This window comes from Gossypium hirsutum, chromosome A05, assembly GCF_007990345.1.
Source record: "Gossypium hirsutum isolate 1008001.06 chromosome A05, Gossypium_hirsutum_v2.1, whole genome shotgun sequence".
Lineage (NCBI taxonomy): Eukaryota > Viridiplantae > Streptophyta > Magnoliopsida > Malvales > Malvaceae > Gossypium > Gossypium hirsutum.
Window position 1 is genome coordinate 23,025,882 of NC_053428.1, and position 24,172 is coordinate 23,050,053.

General features: G+C 35.8%; 2 protein-coding genes across 3 annotated transcripts; both read right to left on the reverse strand.

Annotated features, from left to right (window-relative positions):
- Positions 1-10,181, reverse strand: LOC107960660 (uncharacterized). Its single transcript, XM_016896968.2, has 9 exons — positions 9,788-10,181; positions 9,566-9,706; positions 9,243-9,470; positions 3,545-3,752; positions 2,360-2,496; positions 1,969-2,049; positions 1,275-1,341; positions 754-1,068; positions 1-137 (listed from the first exon to the last, which is right to left on the reverse strand). The coding sequence occupies exons 1-8, from the start codon at positions 10,102-10,104 to the stop codon at positions 754-756; spliced, it is 1,494 nt and encodes a 497-aa protein (XP_016752457.2). The 5' UTR covers positions 10,105-10,181; the 3' UTR covers positions 1-137.
- Positions 10,182-13,403: 3,222 nt separating this feature from the next.
- Positions 13,404-16,582, reverse strand: LOC107957753 (probable mitochondrial adenine nucleotide transporter BTL3). 2 transcript variants are annotated; one of them, XR_001700530.2, is made up of 5 exons: positions 15,803-16,482; positions 15,404-15,707; positions 14,268-14,735; positions 13,768-13,923; positions 13,404-13,644 (listed from the first exon to the last, which is right to left on the reverse strand). XR_001700530.2 is itself a non-coding variant. In XM_016893323.2 (4 exons), exons 1-4 carry the CDS (start codon positions 16,222-16,224, stop codon positions 13,855-13,857), a joined length of 1,263 nt encoding a protein of 420 aa, XP_016748812.1. In that variant the 5' UTR covers positions 16,225-16,582; the 3' UTR covers positions 13,620-13,854. The 2 variants fall into 2 exon arrangements, 1 of the variants encoding a protein (XP_016748812.1); XM_016893323.2 differs by having other exon boundaries at positions 13,620-13,923; positions 15,803-16,582.
- Positions 16,583-24,172: the final 7,590 nt, after the last annotated feature.

Here is a 24,172-nt window from a genome sequence, read left to right on the forward strand (position 1 = left end):
TTTTTGCGTTTTTAGTCCTTGTGTCTTCCATGCTTGCACTTTTGGCACCATCTTGTTCCTGCATCGCATATCAGCCCATTGTGTCTCCAAATTCGCACTTTTGTCCCTTAATTTTGCTTTTGCCTCCAAATCAGTCCCTAATCGATAAAAAGACATAAATAGCTCAAATTAGTATAATCAAGCCCAGAATAAACACATGATTAATACATAAAAATACGTTATTCTAGAGCATTATCATTAATCGATACCTCATATACATAAATCATATATTTTTTTTGGTAGAACATAAATCATATTTAAACAAAAACCTCATGAATATAAAGAAAAAAAAAAGACAAGAAATATATATCCATATAAATGTTGGCATCTTAATTGAATAAAAGAATATTTGCTAAAATGTTTTGTCATACGTGAATTTTTTCTCTATCACTACTGAGTAGAGTTCTGAATTTTATTCAATTAACGACTGTTATAAGCAATGAAAATTAACATCCAAACTTGGAACCCTATGAAGCTTTTGCCGATATCACGAAACATAAATTCAGCAGGCCATAATTTACTACATGAATTGCAAAAGTAAACAAATTCTATTCATCAAATGTATCCTAGGCCCTGTGAACTAGGACTTAAAGTTTAGCTAATATTATTTCCATTTTATTCTATTTGTATCATGTTTATTATGTATTGTAAACATTGAGGAGGGAAAGAGCTAAAAATTGTAAAAATCACTATAATAATGTGAATTTTAAATACCTATCTCAAACTGCTCTTCTGTTTTTGCAACGATGGGATTTCGCCTGGTGGAGGAGGCACACCAAAGATCCAATCAAGAACATTTAAGTACTTGGAGTTAAACAGTTCCCTCTCCTGTGCGTAGCAATGCATTATGATAGCTGTCGACAAGCTGAAAATCATCACGTCAGGTCTCTTCAGATTCTTCGACCGTGGCAAATACCCGATGTCAGCCATCCATGTAAAGAAGCTCTCTATGGCTCGTGCAAGGCAGTAGAGTGATATCTCCATCCGCCTGCTTTTCTTCTCAATAGCAACACTCAGACCGGCTGGAAACTGCACAAAAAACGGACTTAGGCTTACAACTTATATGTTAAAATTCTATGTTACTCGGAGATGGTCATGAGTTTCGATATATGAATTCAAGATGGATATATTTGTTACTTTTTGAAGCCTTGCTATGTATTTGTCGAGTCATGGATATTTGAATATATGTAGAACATGGGTATTCCAAATAGGATAAATTGAAAAGAGTCCTTTACCGATCCAATTGCTATCAATGGTATGCTACATCTTCTCAAGAACCCAAACAGGATGCAAGTCCACATCCTGTTTAAAAACTTAGTGGTTAGCTCAATACAAAGGCCAATATTTTCAATGAAATTAGCATGAGATTGTTACATTGCCATTTTTAATTTGACATGGAAGATTTTAGGCAAACATATTAGCCTATTGAAAGCCTACTAGTCTGTGGTTTATTCAGATTCAACCGTGTTCATGGCACTGCAATCTTACAGAACTTGATGTATGACATAGCTAGATATCGCAAATAAGTAGTAGTAAAGCCAGTACAAGCTTTCATATAAATGATTCTTTTCTTCTAATTTCTGAAATTCACTGCTAGGAAAACATAAACATTCCTTTTTGTTTTGAATCTCAAGAATTACATTTTATCATGCGATTGATTTTGTTAAATTCAACTATATCTTTTTGCTAAAATTACAACCAGATGCAGAAATTTCTAAGTCGCTTTCAACTAACAATTTCAGGAAGATATTCTCCCACTGTTTTCTTTCTAAGCGTATTTACCATGCTTTAGTTATTTTAACGGAAAAAATCATATCTCAAGCGAGAAGTCTAATTGAAGTTGAAAAACATTAGAAAATACTGATCATGAAGAACAATTTTTTTTTTTAATATAATGCATGGCGCGGTAGAAAAAAATATAACACTAACCAAGCTGATGTGCAATAGGTGGCTAAAAATAAGCTTGATCTGGCAATATCAACAATACCTTTTCCTAATATTGTGCAAGGCCTGCATTAAGTTCAAAATAACTTTTCAGACAATAGTTTTAACATGGAGCTTGAGAGGGGAGGAATTAAACATTTGACAAGTCTACAAAAAACTATAGGATCCAACATAACAAGCTCAACCTCAATCAAATTGTAAAATGGCCTTTACCTACCATGCTAATCATGGAGGGGCAGCGCAGAATAAACAGAATAATACGAAGTAAACAAGTTCCTTTTTTCCCAATAAAAATAAGTAGGCGAACAGTAAGTGAAAGCTTCACCCAGCTTAAAAAAAAAATGTCAAGAACACGAAAAAAGTCTAACTGCGTTACCTTTTGAAGAGACCTTGATGATGAACTATCAAAGCAGGAATCAAATAAACTGGAAGGTATACTGGTAATGCCCTTTTATATGCTTCAATAAGAAAAGTAATTGCATGTGCTCTGCATGATTTATTCCCGTGTACCATCTGCAAATAGCTTGAGAATTTAAGCTTAATTCTCAGAAGTAACAATATACTTTACTAGCAAAGCTTCAAGCATTAGTGGCTTGACTGCTTGTATTCGAAGTCCATTATTAACTTTCTAAAGTTATGAGTCATTTAAACAGAAATCACAAACAAAATGATACCTACAAGAAAATCAGCTTCAGCTATCACTATTGATTAATGCAAGTACTCCAACGATCTTATCACAAAGGGAACAGTTTTCTGGAAGAACATCTTGAATTATAAATTGCAAATGAAATCTCTTTGCAAGGCCTATGAGGACTTCAAATGATCAAGTGTGCTACATAGTTTTGGCTAATATGGATAATTCCATATGATAACTACATAATTTTAAAGCTGTCAAAAACACATGCTTTTTACATTTACAAGTTCCAACAAGAAGACCAAAAGCACTAAGTTAGTTCAAAATTTGACAGTTACAAGGCAGCATTAGGTTGATGACCAGATCAATTGAAGTCACGTGGCAATAAAATACAAGGTTGCTTTGTCTATTCATATAGCTTCATGTGCCACGTACTTCTGTTTTCGAATTTTCTATTTGCAATTTCTGATAAACTATAATGATGGAGAGTTTTTATCCCCCAAGAATGAGCATTATGAGATACGAAGAGAATGAGGGAAACTAAAAGCTAGATGTCACTTCAAATTCATTTCTTAACCAAAGGTCCAAAACCACCTTTCTTGGTTTTCTTGCAAATAATAATATACAATGTGCTATAACTTAATATTCGTGAAGACAATAATTGAGATACATATCTGTCCTGGTCCAGATCCTGAATGGAAAAAGAAGCACCCGTCTTTGTTGGTGTTATTCAGATATGGTCCTAAATGATTAAAGCACAATGGAGATGTCTTATTTATATCGGACACTGTAAAGAGGGAAAAGGCTTTGTTGTTATTCTTTTTGAATCAATGGAAGAAAGAAGGGCAAATAAATTGGGAATGCATGCCATGAACAAGGGTTCGTACTACTCAGCAGAACAACCAGAAGGAGAAACAAGGATCATACCGAACAAGGGATTTTCATGTTTGGATCTAATTTAACGTCTACCCCTGTTGCCTTATAAATTTTCTCTATTGCTTCCAAAGTAGTGAATGGAAGGCCGCTTGCTAGCTCTTTTAGACCTTGCAGTATGACGATGTCTTTTCCACCATGTTGATTGAGAAAGGACTTATATGATGGGGGCAAACAATCTTGCTTCAAGATGTAAGAAGACCTGAAAGTGTTGCGCGGAAGCGTGTGAAAGAGTAAAATTATTGTACTGAAAAATCACACTAAGTTCAATTCCCAGGAAAGAGAGGTGGATCACGAGGATCGCTTACATACCAGATCTTTCCTAGCCAGAATATCCCTCTATCGTAATTTAATAGCACAATAAATCACTACAATGACACTTGCAAAATATGCAGAACAAAAATAAAGAACACTAGAATTTTAACGAGGTTCAGCAAATTTTGCCTACGTCCTCGGGCACTACCAAATATATTTCACTCCAAAAATACAAGTGAAAGTTTACAAATAGGGAGAGAGAACAATTGCCTTAAGTAGAGAATGGCAAGTGTGGGATGAAGAAAGTAAGAAATGGTTAGGCCTATTTATAGTTGAGGTTCAAGGATCAACTTGCAATGTCCCTATACAATTAGGGACCAAAATTGCAATTATCCCATGCCAACTTTTAACCCAACTTGCCAACCAATTTTACTTTCTACTTTCGGTGCCCACCCTTTTTGACTTTTCAAACAATGGGTGGGTTCCAATAATCTCCACCTTGAAGATTTGATTAGGATAATCTTATCTTCACACAATTCTTTCTGCCTTTGACAACAATACTTGATAGTGCATTCTTCAACTGTTAAACTTGCAGGATATTAATCAAGTTCAAACAATGTTCGAACTTGGTTGATGTTACCACCTTGGTCATCATATCTGCGGGATTATCTGCAGTCTTGATCTTCTGAAGACAAATTTTCCCCTCTTCAATAATTTCCCGCACAAAATGGAATCGTACGTCGATATGTTTTGTACGTGCATGATAGACTTGATTCTTTGCTAAATGAATAGCACTTTGACTATCACAATACACGTTAATATGCTCCTGAACCAACCCCAAGGTTTTAGCCATACCTTGTAACCAAATAGCCTCCTTTACAGCCTCTGTTACAGCCATGTACTCGGCTTCTGTGGTTGACAATGCAACTGTAGACTGTAGTGTAGACTTCCAACTTATTGGTCCTCCAGCAAGTGTAAACACATAACCGGTGGTTGATCTTCGCTTGTCCAAATCACCGGCATAGTCAGAATCAACGTACCCAATAACACCTTTACCAAGTGTATTATCCTGCTTGAACAGTAATCCAACATCCACGGTCTTCTGAATATACCGTAGAATCCATTTCACAGCTTGCCAATGTCCTTTTCCAGGATTATGCATATACCTGCTCACTATACTAACTGCCTGTGAAATGTCGGGTCTTGTACACACCATTGCATACATCAAGCTACCCACTGCATTAGAATACGGAACTTGCAACATGTATTCTCGTTCCGTATTCGTCGAAGGAGATAGTTGTGCAGAAAGCTTGAAATGAGAAGCCAACGGGGTACTTACAGGTTTGGTCTGCTCGTTCATGCCAAACTGCTGTAGTACTTTCTTCAAATACTGCTTCTGAGACAAGCTAACTCTGCCATGAGCTCTATCTCTACATATTTCCATGCCGAGAATCTTTTTAGCTTCTCCTAGATCTTTCATCTCAAACTCGAGATTGAGTTGAGTCTTCAATCTTTCAATCTCAACTTTGCTCTTAGATGCTATTAGCATATCATCAACATATAAGAGCAAGTATATGAAAGTTCCTTCTTGTAGCTTCTGAAAATACACGCAATGATCAAATTTACTTCTTGTGTACCTTTGCCCTTTCATGAACTGATCAAATCGCTTGTACCACTGCCTCGGAGATTGCTTCAATCCATAAAGCGACTTTGTCAGTTTGCAAACCCAATTTTCTTTTCCAGCAACCTTGAATCCATCTGGCTGAGTCATATAGATTTCCTCTTCCAAATCACCGTGTAAAAACGCGGTCTTCACATCAAGCTGAACTAGTTCAAGATCATATTGCGCAACCAAGGCTAGCAAAATTCGAATAGACGAATGCTTCACAACTGGAGAAAACACTTCATTGTAGTCTATTCCTTCTTTCTGAGCGTAACCCTTTGCTACCAATCTAGCCTTGTATCGAATTTCATTTTTACCAGGAAATCCTTCCTTCTTTGCATATACCCATTTGCATCCAATTGCCTTCTTTCCCTTGGGCAGTCTCACCGACTCCCAAGTCCTATTTTTATGAAGAGACTGCATTTCTTCATTCATAGCTTGCTTCCACTTTACACCATCAGAGTTACTTATTGCTTCTGTGTAAGTGGAAGGAACATCATCATCTGCAATTGGAAGTGCATAGGCCACCATATCGTCAAAGCGAGCAGGCTTACGAATCTCTCTTCTTGGCCTCCTATATGCAATTGAATCTTGTTGCTGTAGAAGTTCTTGGGTCGAAACTTCTTCATCATTTGTTCTTTCAATATTAGCTGGATCATCATTAACCTTTTCAAACTCCACCTGCTGCAAAGTACTACTGGTTTTGTCATCCTTTTGTGAATCCTCGTTCTTCATCATGGTTGATTCATCAAAAGTTACATCTCTACTGAAAACAATCTTCCTTGTATCAGGACACTAGAGACGGTATCCTTTTACACCACCAGTTATACCCATGAATAATGCTTTCTTTGCTCTTGGGTCTAACTTAGATTCTTTTACATGATAATATGCAGTGGAACCAAAAACATGTAAAGAATCATAATCAGTAGCAGGTTTACCAGTCCACATCTCCATAGGAGTTTTTCCATTTATTGCAGCTGATGGCAATCGGTTAATTAGATGGCACGCATATGTAACTGCCTCAGCCCAAAATTCCTTGCCCAATCCAGCATTTGACAACATACATCGAACTTTCTCCAGTATAGTCCGATTCATGCGTTCTGCCACCCCATTCTGCTGTGGTGTATCTCGAACAGTGAAGTGTCGCACAATGCCCTCATTTTGACATACTTGTAGAAATGGATCATTTTTGTACTCAGTACCATTATCTGATCGAAGTCGTTTGACCTTTCGACCTGTCTAAGTCTCCACCATCTTCTTCCACTTCAGAAATGCATCCAAAACTTCATTTTTTCTTTTCATTAGATACACCCATAATTTTCTTGAATAATCATCAAGAAAAGTGACAAAATAGTGCATACCTCCCAAAGAAGCCACTTTGGTAGGTCCCCACACATCACTGTGAACATAGTTCAGAATTCCTTTCGTATTGTGAATCGCTGAACCAAATTTTACCCTCGTCTGCTTGCCCAGAACACAATGTTCACAGAATTCCAATTTGCAAGAATTTGCACCTTTCAACAAGCCTTGCTTCGCCAAAGTCTGCAAAGCTTTTTCACCAGCATGTCCCAATCGCCTATGCCATAACCTGGTAGCCTCTGAATCTGCATCTTTCGCAGAAGCTGTTGATGTTGATCCAATAACTGTACTTCCATTTAAATAGTACAAGTTATTTCTTCTAGTGCCTTTCATCACCGTCAATACCCCAGCTACTACCTTTAGTAATCCATCTCTCAAAGTGATTGTGAGCCCTTTAGATTCTAGGGCCCCTAATGAGATGAGATTTTTCTTCAAGCTGGGTACATAGCGAACATCTGTCAGAACTTGGATTGAGCCGTCATGGTTCTTCAATTTGATTGTACCTACACCCATTGTCTTACAGGCACTATCATTGCCCATAAAAACAACTCCACCTTCTAGTTCTTCAAGACTAGAAAACCAGTCCTTATTAGGACACATATGGTAAGTACATCCCGAATCCAATATCCACTCATCCGTTTGACATGCCATTGCCATGCCAACCAAGCTAAAGTCTGACTCCTCATCATGCTCCGCTACACATGCATTAGAAATAGACTTGCCCTTTTGTAACTTAGGACAATTCTTTTTCCAATGCCCTTTCTCACGACAAAAGGCACATTCATCTTTGGCGGGTCTCCCTTTGGACTTACCCCTTCTACCAGGTTTGCTGCTGTGTGAACGACCTCTTACTGTTAAGACTTCTGCAGTTGTATCTCTGTGATCTCTTTTATCTTTCTTTCGAGTCTCAGATCTATACAACGCACTACAGACTGCATCAAATGTGATTGAATCTTTCCCATGAAGCAATGTGGTGGTAAGATGATCATATTCATCAGGAAGGGAATTCAACAACAATAATGCCTTGTCTTCATCTTCAAATTTCTCATCCAAATTTAGCAAGTCTGCTAAAATTTTATTGAATGAGTTCACATGGTCATTCATCGACATACCGGGTGCATACGTGAACCGAAAAAGTTTCTTTTTCATATAAAGCCTATTTTCAAGACTTTTCGTTAGAAACTTTTCTTCCAATGTATCCCACAGCTTCTTCGCTGATGTCTCCCTCATGACGGAGTACTTCTGCTCTTTGGCCAAACATAGGCGGATTGTACCACACGCTTGTCTATTGATCTTGGCCCACTCCTTGTCATCCATCTTGTCAGGTTTTTCTTCAAGGGCTATATCCAGCTCTTGCTGACATAAGACATCCAGGATCTCACACTGCCACATACCAAAATTATTGGTACCGTCAAATTTCTCTACTTCAAATTTTGCATTTGTCACAGTAGTCCTTGCTGATGACGATGCTGCTGCCATTTTTCTCCTCAATCCCAACTACTGTATACGTGAACAGTACCGTATACGTGAATAGTGTCGTATACGTGAATAGCACTGTATACGTGAATAGTGCCGTATACGTGAATAGTACCGTAAACGGTCGTATTCCCCAAGTACGAACCTGGCTCTGGTACCAATTGTTGCGCGGAAGCGTGTGAAAGAGTAAAATTATTGTACTGAAAAATCACACTAAGTTCAATTCCCAGGAAAGAGAGGTGGATCACGAGGATCGCTTACATACCAGATCTTTCCTAGCCAGAATATCCCTCTATCGTAATTTAATAGCACAATAAATCACTACAATGACACTTGCAAAATATGCAGAACAAAAATAAAGAACACTAGAATTTTAACGAGGTTCAGCAAATTTTGCCTACGTCCTCGGGCACTACCAAATATATTTCACTCCAAAAATACAAGTGAAAGTTTACAAATAGGGAGAGAGAACAATTGCCTTAAGTAGAGAATGGCAAGTGTGGGATGAAGAAAGTAAGAAATGGTTAGGCCTATTTATAGTTGAGGTTCAAGGATCAACTTGCAATGTCCCTATACAATTAGGGACCAAAATTGCAATTATCCCATGCCAACTTTTAACCCAACTTGCCAACCAATTTTACTTTCTACTTTCGGTGCCCACCCTTTTTGACTTTTCAAACAATGGGTGGGTTCCAATAGAAAGTATAAATGCTCCCACTTGAAAACAATGCCCAAAAAGGTAATAATAGTACATTCATCATCCTTTTAGGAGAACGAGTAAAACTTTCCACATATTATGTTGAAGGATACAATTACATGTACAACTTGTAAAGCTACACAATGACATACAGCAACTACCGTGATTAGACAAAAACAATTGCAATACAGTTTAATGGCTGAAATCCAAATAACCTAGAGAATTTAACAGGAGTAACATACAATATTTCCGAAGTGGAGAGACACATAAGGAATATGTCACCATGCTTCCAAGTAAGAGGTTTACAAAACTTCGCAAACCGTTTACTCTTTATTCCACAACGTGATGCCAATACAGCAGCTTGCATGAGTATGTATATAGCCAAACTCGTATGTCGCGTGTTAGATCCGGTAAGAAGCATGGAAGGTCCTGCAACCAGCCCGGCTACTAATGCCCGCCATTTCGCGGTCCTTATTCAAAATTTAACACTCCACTAAATGAAACTCGAGCTCATAAAAACTTTCATTTCAAGTAAAGATAAGAAAATTAAGATTAAGAGCATTGCCTGTGATTTCCTCCGCAAGCAGCAACGGTTTCATCTACGTAAACAAATGTACCAGCAAAAGTACCAAGAAAAATACCGTATCTCAGTGTCTCCTTAATCGCCATAGAAATTGCTTCTTTATCAGAAAACGCCTCAACTTTCCTAAATCAGAAAATTGTTATTATTTTGTTTTGTTTTCAAGCAATTTAAAAAGAAATGATCAAAATTTATGAAACAAATTACTTTGGTTTCTTGCGCCGCAAGCGTGCGAGAATGGAGAAGATAGCTAAGCCACCTTGCAGGCCAGCTACAATTGAGAAGCCTTTAGCTGAAGCGACGAAAATTCTAGGCAACATCTCGGAATTAGTTAACAGGACCGAATCAAAACCGAGCTCAGAGGAAGAACATGATGAAGGTTCAGACCTCGGGCAATGCATGCATGTCTCGTCTTGCGATGCGGAGATACCGAAATTATTGGCTCCATCATAACCACCATTCTCGCCGGGAGAACAAGAGCAGCAACATCCACCATTGATGGCTCCGTCTCCGGACGGCGACATGATGAACCTACGGTTTCGCTTAGCGGAACTAACGAAGTTTCTTTTTGGAAAAAACAAAAATCAGGAAATGATGAATTATTTTGGAGCCAGCAAGGTTGGTGGGAAATTAAAGAACCGAAGTTTCAAACTTTTCTGCTTTAGGGATTATCGAGTAGGCCATTGATAGACCGACACGTGTATCACATAAACATTATAAACTGTTATAAATATTTTATTATTTTTCGAATTTAATCTTTCATCGGAAGTTGTCTTTTATATCAATTATATTTTTTATGTTTATAAATATTTTAAATTTAATATTTTATTTTTATTTCATAATATATTATAATCACGAGATTTTTTTTTTCCCTATGAATCTCCTTTTTCTTCTTCCTTCTTTATGGCCAAGTTCTACTACTTTCTTTCTTATAGCCAAGTTCTTTTTAAAAAATTCACCCCGGTAACAGAGAGAGAAGTTAAACCACAAATTCCTTTTCTTTTTTCGAGCCACTTGCTTAAATCACGTCTTGTAATGAATGCTATATCATTTAGATATTATATAATGAATGTAATAACATTTAGATACTATATTAATGTAGCAGTTTATAAAATATTTGATATGTATTTAATGGTTATTGTTAAAATTTTTTATATGAATTATGATGGTTATTGTTAAAACTTTTTATATGAATTATGAAGTTTATATTGAAATTCTTGAAGAATTTAGAATGGTAGAAGCGTATAGAAATTTTAGGGAAATTGTTCAATATATTTGTGTAAACATTTTTATGAATTGAAATGATTTCAACATATATGATAAATTCAGCTCAGCGAATAGTAGTTGAAGAAAGACTCTAAAGTGATCCAAAATATATATATTTATTTTTTTAGAATGATCATGATCAAAGTTTATTATAATTATTGTTGGAATTTCTAAATAGATCAAAATATATTTTCCTAAAATTCTCCTTCACTCATTACTTTCAAAAGAATGATTATATAAATGTTGATCAAACTCAATTAAGTGATCATAATTTGAATATATAGAATATGAGATATTATATATGATGTTGTCATGAACAAGATTAAATATGCATTGCACTATTTTTTACCTTAACCGAGATTTTTTTCCATTGAATTTTCTTGGTAAGGTTTATAACAAGATAACATGTTATGCGTATTATAAATATGTCCACCTTTTTTCCTTCATTAAGAATTTTTTTTCCATATGGTTTTTAACTTAGTAAAATTTTAATGAGACACATTATTTACTAATGAACATCCTAGGGGTATTATAAATATTTTATTATTATGTGGATGTCAATCAATATTAAAATAAATTTGATATGTATTAAGATTTTAATATTTGTTAAAAGTAGAGTTTTATATCATGTATACTTTTTGTTTCTATAAATATAAACTTTAAAAAAGCATTGTAAAATATTTCCATTGATGATTAAAATACATAATTCTTTTTGTTTTTTTTTTACTCTCTTTTTATCTTTATTTCATAACATAAACGTAATAATAAAAAAACATCTTGAAACAAAGGTTTTATTCATGGTTGACTAACCGTTGATATAATTCTCTTGGTAAATTATGATACATCGTCCTTCAAAAGTCGGAATTTTATAACTAGGGCCAGTCACTTGTTAGCAAAAATCACCTAGAGCTAAGCAATAACAATTGCCTGCAAATTCCAAATTCCAATATTATATTTAATTTCATTTTTATGCTCTTGTCATTACGCCTTGTATTTTGATTTTCTGTTTTTTTTAGTCTATGCTAACCAAATTATTTAACTTTGCAATTTTTTAAATGGTATTGAAAAAAATCAAGATCTTTCCCCGACATCTATACACTTTAAATTTTTTAAAATTTATTTCTTCCATTTATTTGATTTAAAAGATAAAACCCATAACTTCTAGTTTGAATAAGTAACATTTTAATTTTCAAATGTTTGATGCAATCATCAAAGTGTAATTGCGAACACACATTAAAATATAGAACAAAGCCAATTAATAATGAAACAAATTTTAAATTTTAAATTTTAAATTAAAAAGTTCAAATTTTAGAGTCAGAAGATTTTTTTTAAACATGATTTGGCTTAAATAGTAAAAACAATAAGGATAAAAGTCTTGAATTGAAAATAGAAGAACTAAATTTAGAAATCCAAACGATTAAAAACATACTTAGACAAATGAATAAAAAAAATAAATTTGGGTGAGAGATCTATTTTTTTTAAATGTTTTTAAAATATGTTTTTCGTTTCACATAAATTCAGTAAACATAAATTTTAAAACGATTAAAATCATTCCGAACATTTTAAACATATTTTTCACATGAATGATAATAAATTGTGCCAGAAGATATAGGAATTCTGAAGTCCGCTAAGCATAATTGCATATGCCTTCTACTATAAGTGGATTGCATATGCCTTCTAGTGGAGGCAGAATTAGACATCAAATGTTTTCAATGTTTTTAGTTACTAATTGTTCTATCAATGGTAGTTCTATAAAATATTGCTATCAGTAGGAGTATTTTTTAAAACAATTACCTTTGAGAACATCACGTTGGAAACAACTATCTAAAAAATATTGCTATCAGTAGGAGTATTTTTTAAAACAACTACCTTTGAGAACATCATGTTGAAAACAACTACCTTAGGGAACAACCTTGCAAGGATAGTAACGTTCTTGAGTGTTCATCATTGAAATATCCTAAAACAGCATTACTTGAAAGCTTAAATCCGTATTTTGTTAAGTTCATTTCTTAAAATTTTTTAGAATACAAGACCTTTTCCTTACCTCTTCATTGAGCAAACAGTGCATTTACACAATGGGTGTAACTTTCATGTAACTGTTCTTATACCTATTATTCATATAACTTACCTTCCATTATTCACATTTAAGTAACTTCTACCACATCCATAACCCATTATTTTATCACATTCATTTCCACCTTTTTATTCTAACCGCGCTTTAAGGACCTGAATCTTTTGATAAACTTGAGTACTCTAAAATTCTCTTTACAACTCCCTTACTATTATTTCTGCAACCACCATGGCTCTCACTTTTCTCAACCTCCTATAGTTTACATCACCGCCTAACACAACACTTATATTCCAAAATCTACTTCGATCTCTGCTTTATTGATTTGTAACGTTTCCTCATTTAACCAAAAAAACCCCTTACAAATGTCAATATTGACTACTAGAGAGTTCATTTTAAGCTGAGAACGTTCATTTAGATGAAATACAAGCACATTTCAGTGAATTGACATGAGGTTATTCCGTCTTTTTGCGCAAAGATGGTGACAAATAGTTGAATCCTTCTTATCAAAAGTTCCAAATAATTTGCAAGTATCAACTGCACATCATTCATAAAGGCTTATATCATACATCCCCTCCCCGTTCTTCAACCACCCAAGGTCCCCTAGAAAATTCTTAAATGCAGTACTGAGCTCCGGATCTTAAGCACCATAAAGCGTCAGAAAACAGCATAAATAAAAGCAAGCATCGAAACTATGGAAGTCAGTTCAATCAACAATTGGATGGTGGGTCTATCAATCAAGAAAAGGATTTAAGATGTCAATAAAGGTTTTCTCTCTTGTCAAGTAAAAAAAATATGTGAAGAACATCAATGATAAATTGATAACTGTTAAGTTTAAATGACTAATACTTACCACTCTGAACCTTTGTGCTCTGATCATTTTATAGTCAATCTACAACATCCTACCAATCCTTTTCCTGAGAGGATCCTTTGTCTCTCTTCAATTCACTTTGAGAACAATCTTCATAAACTCGTAAACAAAATAACTGATTGAAGCAGAAGGAAGGACCTGACAATGAAACATATTACAATTAAAGAGAATAAAAAATTCGGCATCAAACAAGATAGTGTATTGTGGAGAGAAGCATATGAGCAACATATAATGGAGGGGGGTTAAGTGTAATATCCCATTTAAACAATTAGCCGTTCAAATGTTATGGTTATAGTATAATCTAGAAAAAAATCAAGTTCAAAGAACTTCAGAACAGCACAGAAACATAATAGTGAGATGGACTGTCATGTTCTGTTGTTATATTAATTGTTTAACCCCATGTCTGCATTTATAGAGCAATAATTAGCATAAAGCTTTTCAGAAACGATTCAAGAGATTTTATTAAAAGCTTATCCACTTACTTGTAGCAAGCTGGGAATTAGCCCAGCATAGAGAGCAGGAATTCCTCCTTGCTCAACAATCTTCAGACCAGTTGCCAGTGCGCCCATTTTGCTTGCCTGGACTTGCAATTGCAACTGTCTTCTCACAACCTCAAATGGGTAAGTAGCAACTTCGGCACAAGCACCAGCAATAGCCCCATATAGTAATGTCCTCACTGGTCCCAACTCTAGCTGATCCAAAGCATTCAGATCCTGCCCCATCTGTCTCATGTTCTGAATTCTTTTCCTACCTTCCGGGGAGTGCAAATAAGCTGATTTCAGCATATCATACACACTGTAGAATACTGCAGCTGAAGGTGCCATGCTTACAATAGAGGGCACTAGACCTCTGTAGAGAGAAAAGAATCCTTCAGTTTGGATCATGTGGCGAAAAGCACCAATTACACCACCTAAGCCTTCTCCACCAGGAGCCACCAGCTTAGTTCGGATCTGTACAACAATAATAAATTAGTAGTAAATAACTACCTTCCTAGACAAAGATGAATATACAAAACACAAAACAGGGACAGGAACAGAATGAAATAGTCAGTAAAAAAGGACCTCTCAAAGTGTAGCTAGTTACAGTAAGCCCAGAAATTAACAAAAGCAATGAAAGGTCTAAATACCAATCCTCTGCGGAGGAACTTATCATATTTTAATGTAGTTTGAGTATGTATCAAACATTTGTAATATATCTTTAAGTATTAATCCTCTCAAGCTAGAATCCCACTTTGTTATTCAGTAAATATCTCAAATAACCACGTGGGATTCTACAAGATGTCCCTGGAGCCGCTATCTTCACCTTGGTAGGCCAAAAAATATTATGTTAGACTCGACATTGCAATGGCAATAATGGGAAACTATCTCGATCTTTTGGTCCAGAAACCGTTCTCCTAAGACTTAAGACTAGAGGATAACATTAAAATAGGTCTGTTATAACTTTGTTCAGCCTCTAATAACACAAAGAATTAACGACTGCCCATTGCTATTTACGATAGTTGCCCCTGATGTACAATATAGAAGTACATACAGCCATACGCAGAAAATGCCTACAAGAGTAAGATCAAATTGAAGATGGAACAATGAAAGGAGGAACAAAATCTTAGGTTTCGACATACAGTATCAAGTGGTAAGCAGAGAACGGTAGCGGTAATGCCGGCAGCAGCACCAGCAATGAACCTCTCAGAATTTGTTGTCTCCTCATTTCCAGACAGTCTAAGCAACTGTTTCCTATACGTATCGTAAGCATAAAAATTCACAGCTTTGAATGGAGCCGTGCGAAGAACATTAATTAAGTTCCCTTTCCAAAATCCAAGTAATCCTTGCGTCAAAGCAATCTTCTTAACAAGCTCAAATATATTCCTTTGTTCACCACGAACTATATATTCCAGCTTTAATCTCTCTAACGGAGCAACAAATGTTCTATACCATTTCAAACAATAATTAGAAACGCAGAGGGCCCTAGGCTAATTGGAAATGGCGCGTAGCTAAATGACGACGAAAATTGTCAACATTACCTGGAAACCATGGCGGCGATAGCCCCAGCCCACAAATGCTTTGTAGTATTGACTGCGCCACGTCGCGTTACCCTAACTTTCTGTTGGACTTGAGCTACAGCCCCCTTGTTTTTCTTGTTTAATTCATTTTGTAGCTGACATTCCTTGTGTTCTGAAACAAGCCCATCGCTGCTCAAGCTAACGGACAGAAAAAACAAGTCCTTAACGGCGACCGACTCACGCTTTTGCCTCCGAGAAACGCAAGCCGTGTTTTTGGAAGGGGGAGAACCTTTAAAAGGGGAAACCAAGTCAAGAAGGGAAGAGAGGAAACAAGGATCGATGAATAAACCACCGGGGACGAGTAAATTAGAGTTAGAGGGAAAAGGGAGGTAAGGTTGGTAGTCGGGGAGGGAGTTTTTGAATTGGAGATGGAATTTGGGCATTGTTAAAAACGGTGGTGGAAATGGCGGGGTTTGGTTGTTTGGGTAAGTTTGTTATGTTAAGGAAGGAAGGGGAGAGGGGTCAAAGGAGGCAGTGAAGGAAATGGTGGGAAGAACTCGGCTGTGGCTTTGCATCCATCGCCGAACCAGCTATAGTACAAGCTCTGCCTCTTGACTCTCGTCTTGTGTGAGTGACCCGAGTCGGTTTTGTTGCCCTGATATTATTATTATTATTTCCTCTTCTTTCGTTTTTTTAACTTTTTCCCTTTTGGTTCATGATGTAGTATACTTTTATAAGAAACCCGCAGTTATCCACAGGTACTTCTGTTGTAGGCTAAAAAATGAAGTTTAGGAAAAGATTAACCAAATCAGTTAATATCAAAATTTTTAACGTTTTTATATTTTTCAATTTTTTTTATCTTTAATAAATTATTTTACCGGCATGACCAGTCACAATTTTTGTTTTATATGGAAACATATATTAAGAAGATATACTAGAATTTTCGCCCCCAATTATCATATCATTGAAGCAATTAAAGAAAAAAAAAAAGATTAGAACAAGAAACCGAATGTGAATGCTAGATTTTTAGTGAATACCATATTATGGATTTAACCGTAACCATAGGATCTCTTTTTTTCCACATTAGCCAAACTCTAAAAACATATTATACCTGATGCTAAAGGTGTTAAAATGGGAAATTTAGATTTCAAACTTCAGCACCACATTGCTTTTATAGATCATAACAGGATGTCTTAATCATACCAAAAAATATTATTTAATTATTCATTTATTTTGAAATTTTTTTAGTTGTTGAAATATTATTTAATTTTAAATTAAATTACAAAATTATTAAAAACATTGATATCATTATAATAAAATTTCTTATTTTTAAAACATTTTCTCATAATCGAATTAGAGTTAAGACCACGTAAAAGATATGCAAGTTTTAGCAACACAATGAGCCCAGCATCTCGCTTCTGTTCTTATGTTAAAGACTGGTGCCATTACTTTGGACAAGTCTGACTTGTCGAAGCATGAGCTGGATATACTAAGAGGTTGAAGTGAGCTTCCAATCCAAATTAGACTTCCTTAATAGGAGATTAACCCATTGTTTCTCTTTTGTTGATGAGCTTACAGCTACTAATCTAGTGCTCAATGAGGAGAATAAGAGATGGCCAAATTAAAAGATGAAGATTTTTGCTTGCAATTTAAAACATTCCTGTAGGCTTTCACAAATTATGTAGAAGACACCTTATTAATTCTGGATGATCGTAGTACATTCGACCCTATTTGATGACTACCATTTTGCATACACAAAAGCAAATTTCCCAGTTTACCAACTTATCATGCAAAGGAAATGATCTAGGAGGAGGGCAGTCTCTGCATGGATGGATATAATTTGTCAATGATGTTAGTTATTTGCTTAAGGAACGTTAGTTTGATTTCTTGTTTATTTGAAATCCAATAAATCTGTTTCACAGTTAGAGCATATCCCTATTTTGAAGGGAATTGTTAGTATTCTGATTCTCAGAATTGATATTTTTGGAAACAACCTACGTTGTAACTCAGCTATTTAAAGGGCTGAATACTGAATAATTTAAAATATATATACAAATAAAAAACTATTCTCTGCAGTTTCTTCTCTGTAAAAGCTTTAAACTCTTTCTTGTATTGCTGCAACTGCATTTTTATTATTTTTATTCCATTTTCTTCATTTGAATCTTACAATTGGTATTCGAGCTATTTTCTTAAGGGATCTGTGTGTGAAATGGAGACCGAAACCAGCTTTTCTCAAATTGCTCCTCCTGTTTTTGATGGTCAGAATTATCATCTGTGGGCAGTAAAGATGGAGACTTACCTTGAGGCTTTGGATCTTTGGGAGGCCATGGAAGAGGATTACGAAATACCTCCGCTGCCGAACAATCCTACCATGGTCCAAATCAAAACTCACAAGGAAAAGAAGACCCAAAAAGCTAAGGCAAAATCAACTCTGTTTGCTGCTATTTCAACAAACGTTTTCACAAAAGTTCTCACTCTCCGATCAGCAAAAGAAGTGTGGGACTATCTCAAAGAAGAATATGAAGGAAATGACCGGATACGAGGAATGCAGGTGCTAAATTTAATACGGGAGTTTGAATTGCAAAGGATGAAAGAGTCAAAAACAATCAAAGAGTACCAAGACAGATTGTATGAAATTGCCAACAAGGTAAGGTTACTTGGCACTAAATTTCCAGATTCTAGAATTGTTGAAAAAATTCTTGTAACAGTGCCTGAAAGATATGAAGCTTCAATAACCACCTTGGAAAATACAAAAGATATGTTTAAACTCAGTTTGGCAGAATTGATGAATTCTTTGCAAGCTCAAGAACAGCGAAGACTCATGAGGCAAGAACAAATAGTAGAAGGAGCTTTGCTAGCTAGGCACCAGGAAGGAGGAAAGCACAAGAAGAATACTGAGAGAAAAACACAAGTAACATCTGCAGCAAATTCTTCGAACACTCACACTCGAGGTAAGGGTAGAAAATCAAAGAAAGACTATCCGCCTTGTCAGCACTGCGAAAAGAAAGGCCATCCACCGTTCAGATGTTGGTGGAGACCAGATGCTAAATGTACCAAATGCAATCAACTTGGACATGAAGTCGTGGTTTGCAGAAGCAATAAGTTGAAGCTTGAAGAAGTTCATGTGGCTGATCAAGACGAGGAAGATCAGATATTTGTCGCAGCATGTTTTTCAACTAAAAGTTCTTCAGAAAGCTGGTTGATTGACAGTGGTTGTACAAACCATATGACTCCGGACAAAACTCTCTTCAAGGATTTGAAGCCGAGAGTCATGAAGGTCAGAATTGGAAATGGTGGCTATATTTCTGCAAAAGGGTCGGGAACCGTGGCATTTACAACAAGTTCAGGTACAAAAACAATCTCAGATGTACTTTATGTTCCTGAAATTGATAAAAATTTGTTGAGTGTTGGCCAGCTTATAGAAAAAGGATTTAAAGTATCCTTTGAAAATTCCTATTGCTGCATTTATGATGTTGCTGGAAAAGAGATTTTACGGGTTAAAATGAGGGGTAAAAGTTTCTCATTTGATCCAACGGAGGAGGAGCAAATAGCCTACGTCAACAAAGTTTGCACTACGGAAATTTGGCACAAAAGGCTTGGTCACTGTCATCTTCAAAGAATGCTGAAAATGAAGAAGAAAGACATGATAAAAGGAATGCCAGAACTTGATGATCATCTTCCAAATTGTGCCGCCTGTCAATTCGGTAAACAAAATAGGCTGCCGTTTCCGAAATCAACTTGGAGAGGTTTTCAAAAGTTGCAACTAATTCATACTGATGTTGCCGGACCACAAAGAACACCATCTTTACAAGGTAGCATTTATTGTATTATTTTCATTGATGATTTTACAAGAATGTGCTGGATTTTTTTCTTGAAATTCAAATCAGAAGTGGCTGGTGTGTTTTGGAAGTTCAAGAAAATGGTAGAAAATCAAAGTGGCTGCAAAATTCAGATGTTGAGATCCGATAACGGGAAGGAGTATACTTCGGCAGAATTCAATTTATTTTGTGAAGAAGCTGGCATTAAACATCAGCTTACTGCTTCATACACTCCGGAACAAAATGGGGTTAGCGAGAGAAGGAACAGGTTCGTAATGGATATGGCTAGATGTATGTTGCATGAAAAGGAGTTGCCAAAGACATTTTGGGCAGAGGCAGCCAACACGGCAGTTTTTTTATAGAACCGACTTCCAACCAAAGCTTTGGAAGACAAGACTCCATTCGAAGCTTGGTACGGTTATAAACCTTCACTTAGCTTTCTTAAAGTATTTGGCTGCATATGTTTTGTTCATGTTCCAAAGGTTAAACGTGACAAACTTGATAAGAAGGCAATTCCTGGCATCTTCGTGGGATATAGTTCAGTTTCAAAAGCCTACAAGGTTTATCATCCTCAAACCGGAAAATTGACAATTAGCCGAGATGTACATTTCAATTAGGACGAGCAGTGGGATTGGATGATTTCACAAAAAAAGAGATGTCTCAAGAACCGAAAGGTGCTTTCGAAACAACCGACGAATGGATGAATGAGTTAGAATATGATCCTCCAGTTAGAGGTACAAGGCTACTTTCAGATATCTATCAAAGATGCAATGTGGCAGTTTGCGAACCAGCCAGCCATGATGATGCATTAAAAGATCCAAAATGGAGGAAAGCAATGGAGGAAGAGATGACAATGATTAACAAAAATGAGACATGGGAGCTGGTAGAAAAGCCTGAAGGGAGAAAAGTTATTGGAGTTAAATGGGTGTTCCGAACAAAGCTTAATGCCGACAGCTCCGTCAACAAATACAAAGCAAGGCTCGTCGTTAAAGGTATGCTCAAATTTATGGTGTTGATTATTCTGATACGTTTGCTCCTGTTGCAAGATTAGATACGATCAGATTGTTGCTTGCAATATCGGCACAAAAGGCTGGAAAGTGTTCCAATTAGATGTCAAATCAGCGTTTTTGAATGGCAAATTACAAGAAGAAATATACGTGGAGCAACCTGAGGGATTTGTGAAGCAAGGCGAAGAAGAAAAATTTTACCTACTCAAAAAGGCTCTCTATGGCCTAAAACAAGCTCCAAGAGCTTGGTATAGCAAGATCGATGCTCATTTGTTAAGTCTTGGCTTTGTTAAAAGCTTCTCAGAATCCACTCTTTATGTGAAACATAAAGAAGTAGATACTCTCATTGTGTCACTATATGTTGATGATCTTTTGGTGACAGGAAATAATACAAGGCTGGTTGAGAAATTTAAACAAGAAATGATGCAAGTGTTTGAAATGACAGATCTTGGTCTTATGACTTTTTTCCTTGGAATGGAGATCAAGCAATGTAAGAACAAGGTGCTGATATGTTAGGAAAAATATGCAAAAGAAATTTTGAAGAAATTTCAGATGGATGAATGTAAAGCCATGAGCACACCAATGAATCAAAAGGAGAAGCTGATGAAAGAAGATGGAGCCGATAAAGTTGATGAAGGATACTATAGAAGCTTGATTGGATGTCTAATGTATCTCACTGCAACAAGGCCCGACATCATGTTTGCTGTAAGTATTTTATCTCGTTTTATGCATTGTGCTAGTGAAATGCATTTGAGAGCAGCAAAAAGAATATTGAGGTATATCAAAGGTACTGTTGATTACGGTGTCAAGTTTGAGATGTGCCAAAACTTCAAGTTGTATGGGTTCTCGGATAGTGACTGGGCTGGATCTTTTGATGATATGAAAAGTACGTCAGGATATTGTTTCAGCCTAGGTTCTGGAATTTTCTCATGGTCTTCAAAAAAACAAGAGATTGTAGCTCAATCCACTGCAGAAGTAGAGTTCATTGCAGCAACTGCAGCAGCTAATCAAGTGTTATGGCTGAAAAAGATCATGTGTGACTTGCATATGGAGCAGAAAAATGATACTGAGATTTTTGTTGACAATCAAGCAGCTATTGCAATCTCAAACAATCCAGTGTTCCACGGGAAGACCAAGCATTTCAACATCAAACTTTACTTCTTGAGGGAAGCACAACAGAATGGTGAAGTTACTTTGGTTTACTGCAAGTCTGAAGAACAACTAGCAGACTTATTTACAAAGTCACTTCCAGCCAACATGTTCGAGTATCTAAGGCAGAGAATTGGAGTTTGCAGTTCCTTAACCAAGGAGGAGTGTTAGTTATTTGCTTAAGGAACGTTAGTTTGATTTCTTGTTTATTTGAAATCCAATAAATCTGTTTCACAGTTAGAGCATATCCCTATTTTGAAGGGAATTGTTAGTATTCTGATTCTCAGAATTGATATTTTTGGAAACAACCTACGTTGTAACTCAGCTATTTAAAGGGCTGAATACTGAATAACTTAAAATATATATACAAATAAAAAACTATTCTCTGCAGTTTCTTCTCTGTTAAAAGCTTTAAACTCTTTCTTGTATTGCTGCAACTGCATTTTATTATTTTTATTCCATTTTCTTCATTTGAATCTTACAAATGAGTCAAAGGAGGTTGCGATTGAGGATAGTAGGTTGTTGAGCCAATGAATCACCCCACCGGGGTTGGAGATGAATATATTAAAAATGACGTTATTTTTGGCTTTCCAGATGACCTAGAGGGTGCTGGTGAATGGTGTGTAAAAGTATTTAGCATTTTTTTTTTTGGATAGAATCTAGCATCTTCGGTATCTCCATTACCTGACCATTGGAAGATCCAATCCATGGTGGATCTTATCCCAAGTTGATCAGTTCTCATTGAGAGAGGGCTTTCAAACCAAGTGGCTCTTGCAAAGGAACAATGGATGAACAGGTGATTAATGCTTTCAAATGCAGAACCACATCAAGGACAAGTTATATCTAGCATTACATTGCACTTGTAGAGCTCCTTTTTCACTGGTAAGCATTTATGGGAGGTTTTCCATATGAACATAATAAGCTTGAAGGGCATCATGAGTTTCCAGAGAGCTTTCCAATAACTTGAGCTAGCGTCTTGGCCCAAGATATTGCCGTGTATAGAATACCAAAGGAAATCATAAGCCCCTTTGACTGAGAATTCACCATTGTGTGCATCTTTCCAAACCAGTTTATCTTTTCCATCGATGAAGGAATAAGGCCTGGTTATGAGTTTTTTAGCCTCGACTTCAGTAAGATTGCTTCAAACTTTTAAGAGATCTTAGTCTTTTTTATTCGGTGTGCACTATGATTGAACTGACTTTGAATTAGAATGAGTTTTAACAACATTGAAATTAAAGTTGTCGGGGTATGGGGATGCCCAACTATTGTTGCTACTCCAAATATGAGCATATTTTCCTTCATTACAAATGTCACTGCCACGTAAATTCCCTTTCCACATCCAATAATTAGAAGTTTGAGCTTCTACAATTTCAAAGGGTTAAATTTACAAGGCTTTGATCTCAAAATAGAGGCCAATAAAGAATCAGATTTTATCATCATCCTCCATGCTTTCTAGCTTAGGAGGGCTCCATTTGTAATGTGCTTAGCAAATGCCCAATCCTCTTTTAGAGATAGGATGGAAAAGTTTATTCTAATTGCAAGATGAACTTTCCCTGACCCACTTTGTGTCCACACCAAAATGAGCGAATGACCTTGTCAATTTTATCACAAACATTGACAGGGGCTTTAAAGCCTAAGAAGATGTAACAAGGCAATGATGCAAAGGTACATTTAATAAAGGTAATTTTGTCCCGTGGTGATTACATTTTGTTTTTTCGTTTGTTATTTATTTTATCAATGATATTCTAGAAGAACTCATTCTTTTTTCGATAGTTTTCATTTCAACTCTCAAATGTTTTTTCGGTTTATTCATATTTTTTGCATTGAGTATACAACAATACCATTTTTTTACTTATAGTTTCGTAATAATCATCTACAAATAAAAAATGATTAATAGGAGGGACACTTCTAAATTTGACTTTCTTTAAAAATTGTCAAATTCAACTTTTATTAGTATAAGAGGAATGATATTATATAATAAAGCACAATTTGGTAGGGAGACAAGGGCCATTTTGTCTGAGTCTACAATTAAACTTGAAATTATTTAAGAGGTTGTCATTAACCAAAACATGGTAGGCAATTGTTGGGACACTCTAAAAAATTATAGCAATCAATTTCTTGCTAAACCCATTAGCTTAATAATAATTTTACGAAAGATCCAATTAATTTTATCAAAAGCTTTACTTATATCGATTTTCAAGAGTGTTAGGGAGCTTTTTCCTTTAGTCTTCTGTCTAATGGTATGAATGATTTCCTTATCAAGTATCATGTTGTCAAATATTAATCTGCCTAGGACTAAGGTGTTTTGGTATTGTAGTGAAATGTTTGCCCTTTAGTAATTCAACCTATTGACAAGGACTTTGGAAATGATTTTTGTATGCCATATTTCAAAGGCTAATACACATATAATATTATGT

Excerpts from the sequence above, each read along its gene's own strand:
- LOC107960660 (XM_016896968.2), bottom strand. The coding sequence starts at position 10,104 with ATGTCGCCGTCCGGAGACGGAGCCATCAATGGTGGATGTTGCTGCTCT. Across the intron at positions 2,050-2,359 it reads CATCAAGGTCTCTTCAAAAG|GCCTTGCACAATATTAGGAA; the intron begins GTAACGCAGTTA and ends AACTTAATGCAG. Across the intron at positions 1,342-1,968 it reads ACCTATTGCACATCAGCTTG|GATGTGGACTTGCATCCTGT; the intron begins GTTAGTGTTATA and ends GTTTTTAAACAG.
- LOC107957753 (XM_016893323.2), bottom strand. The coding sequence starts at position 16,224 with ATGCCCAAATTCCATCTCCAATTCAAAAACTCCCTCCCCGACTACCAA. Across the intron at positions 15,708-15,802 it reads ATCGCCGCCATGGTTTCCAG|AACATTTGTTGCTCCGTTAG; the intron begins GTAATGTTGACA and ends GAAATGGTATAG. Across the intron at positions 14,736-15,403 it reads TCTGCTTACCACTTGATACT|ATCCGAACTAAGCTGGTGGC; the intron begins GTATGTCGAAAC and ends ATTGTTGTACAG.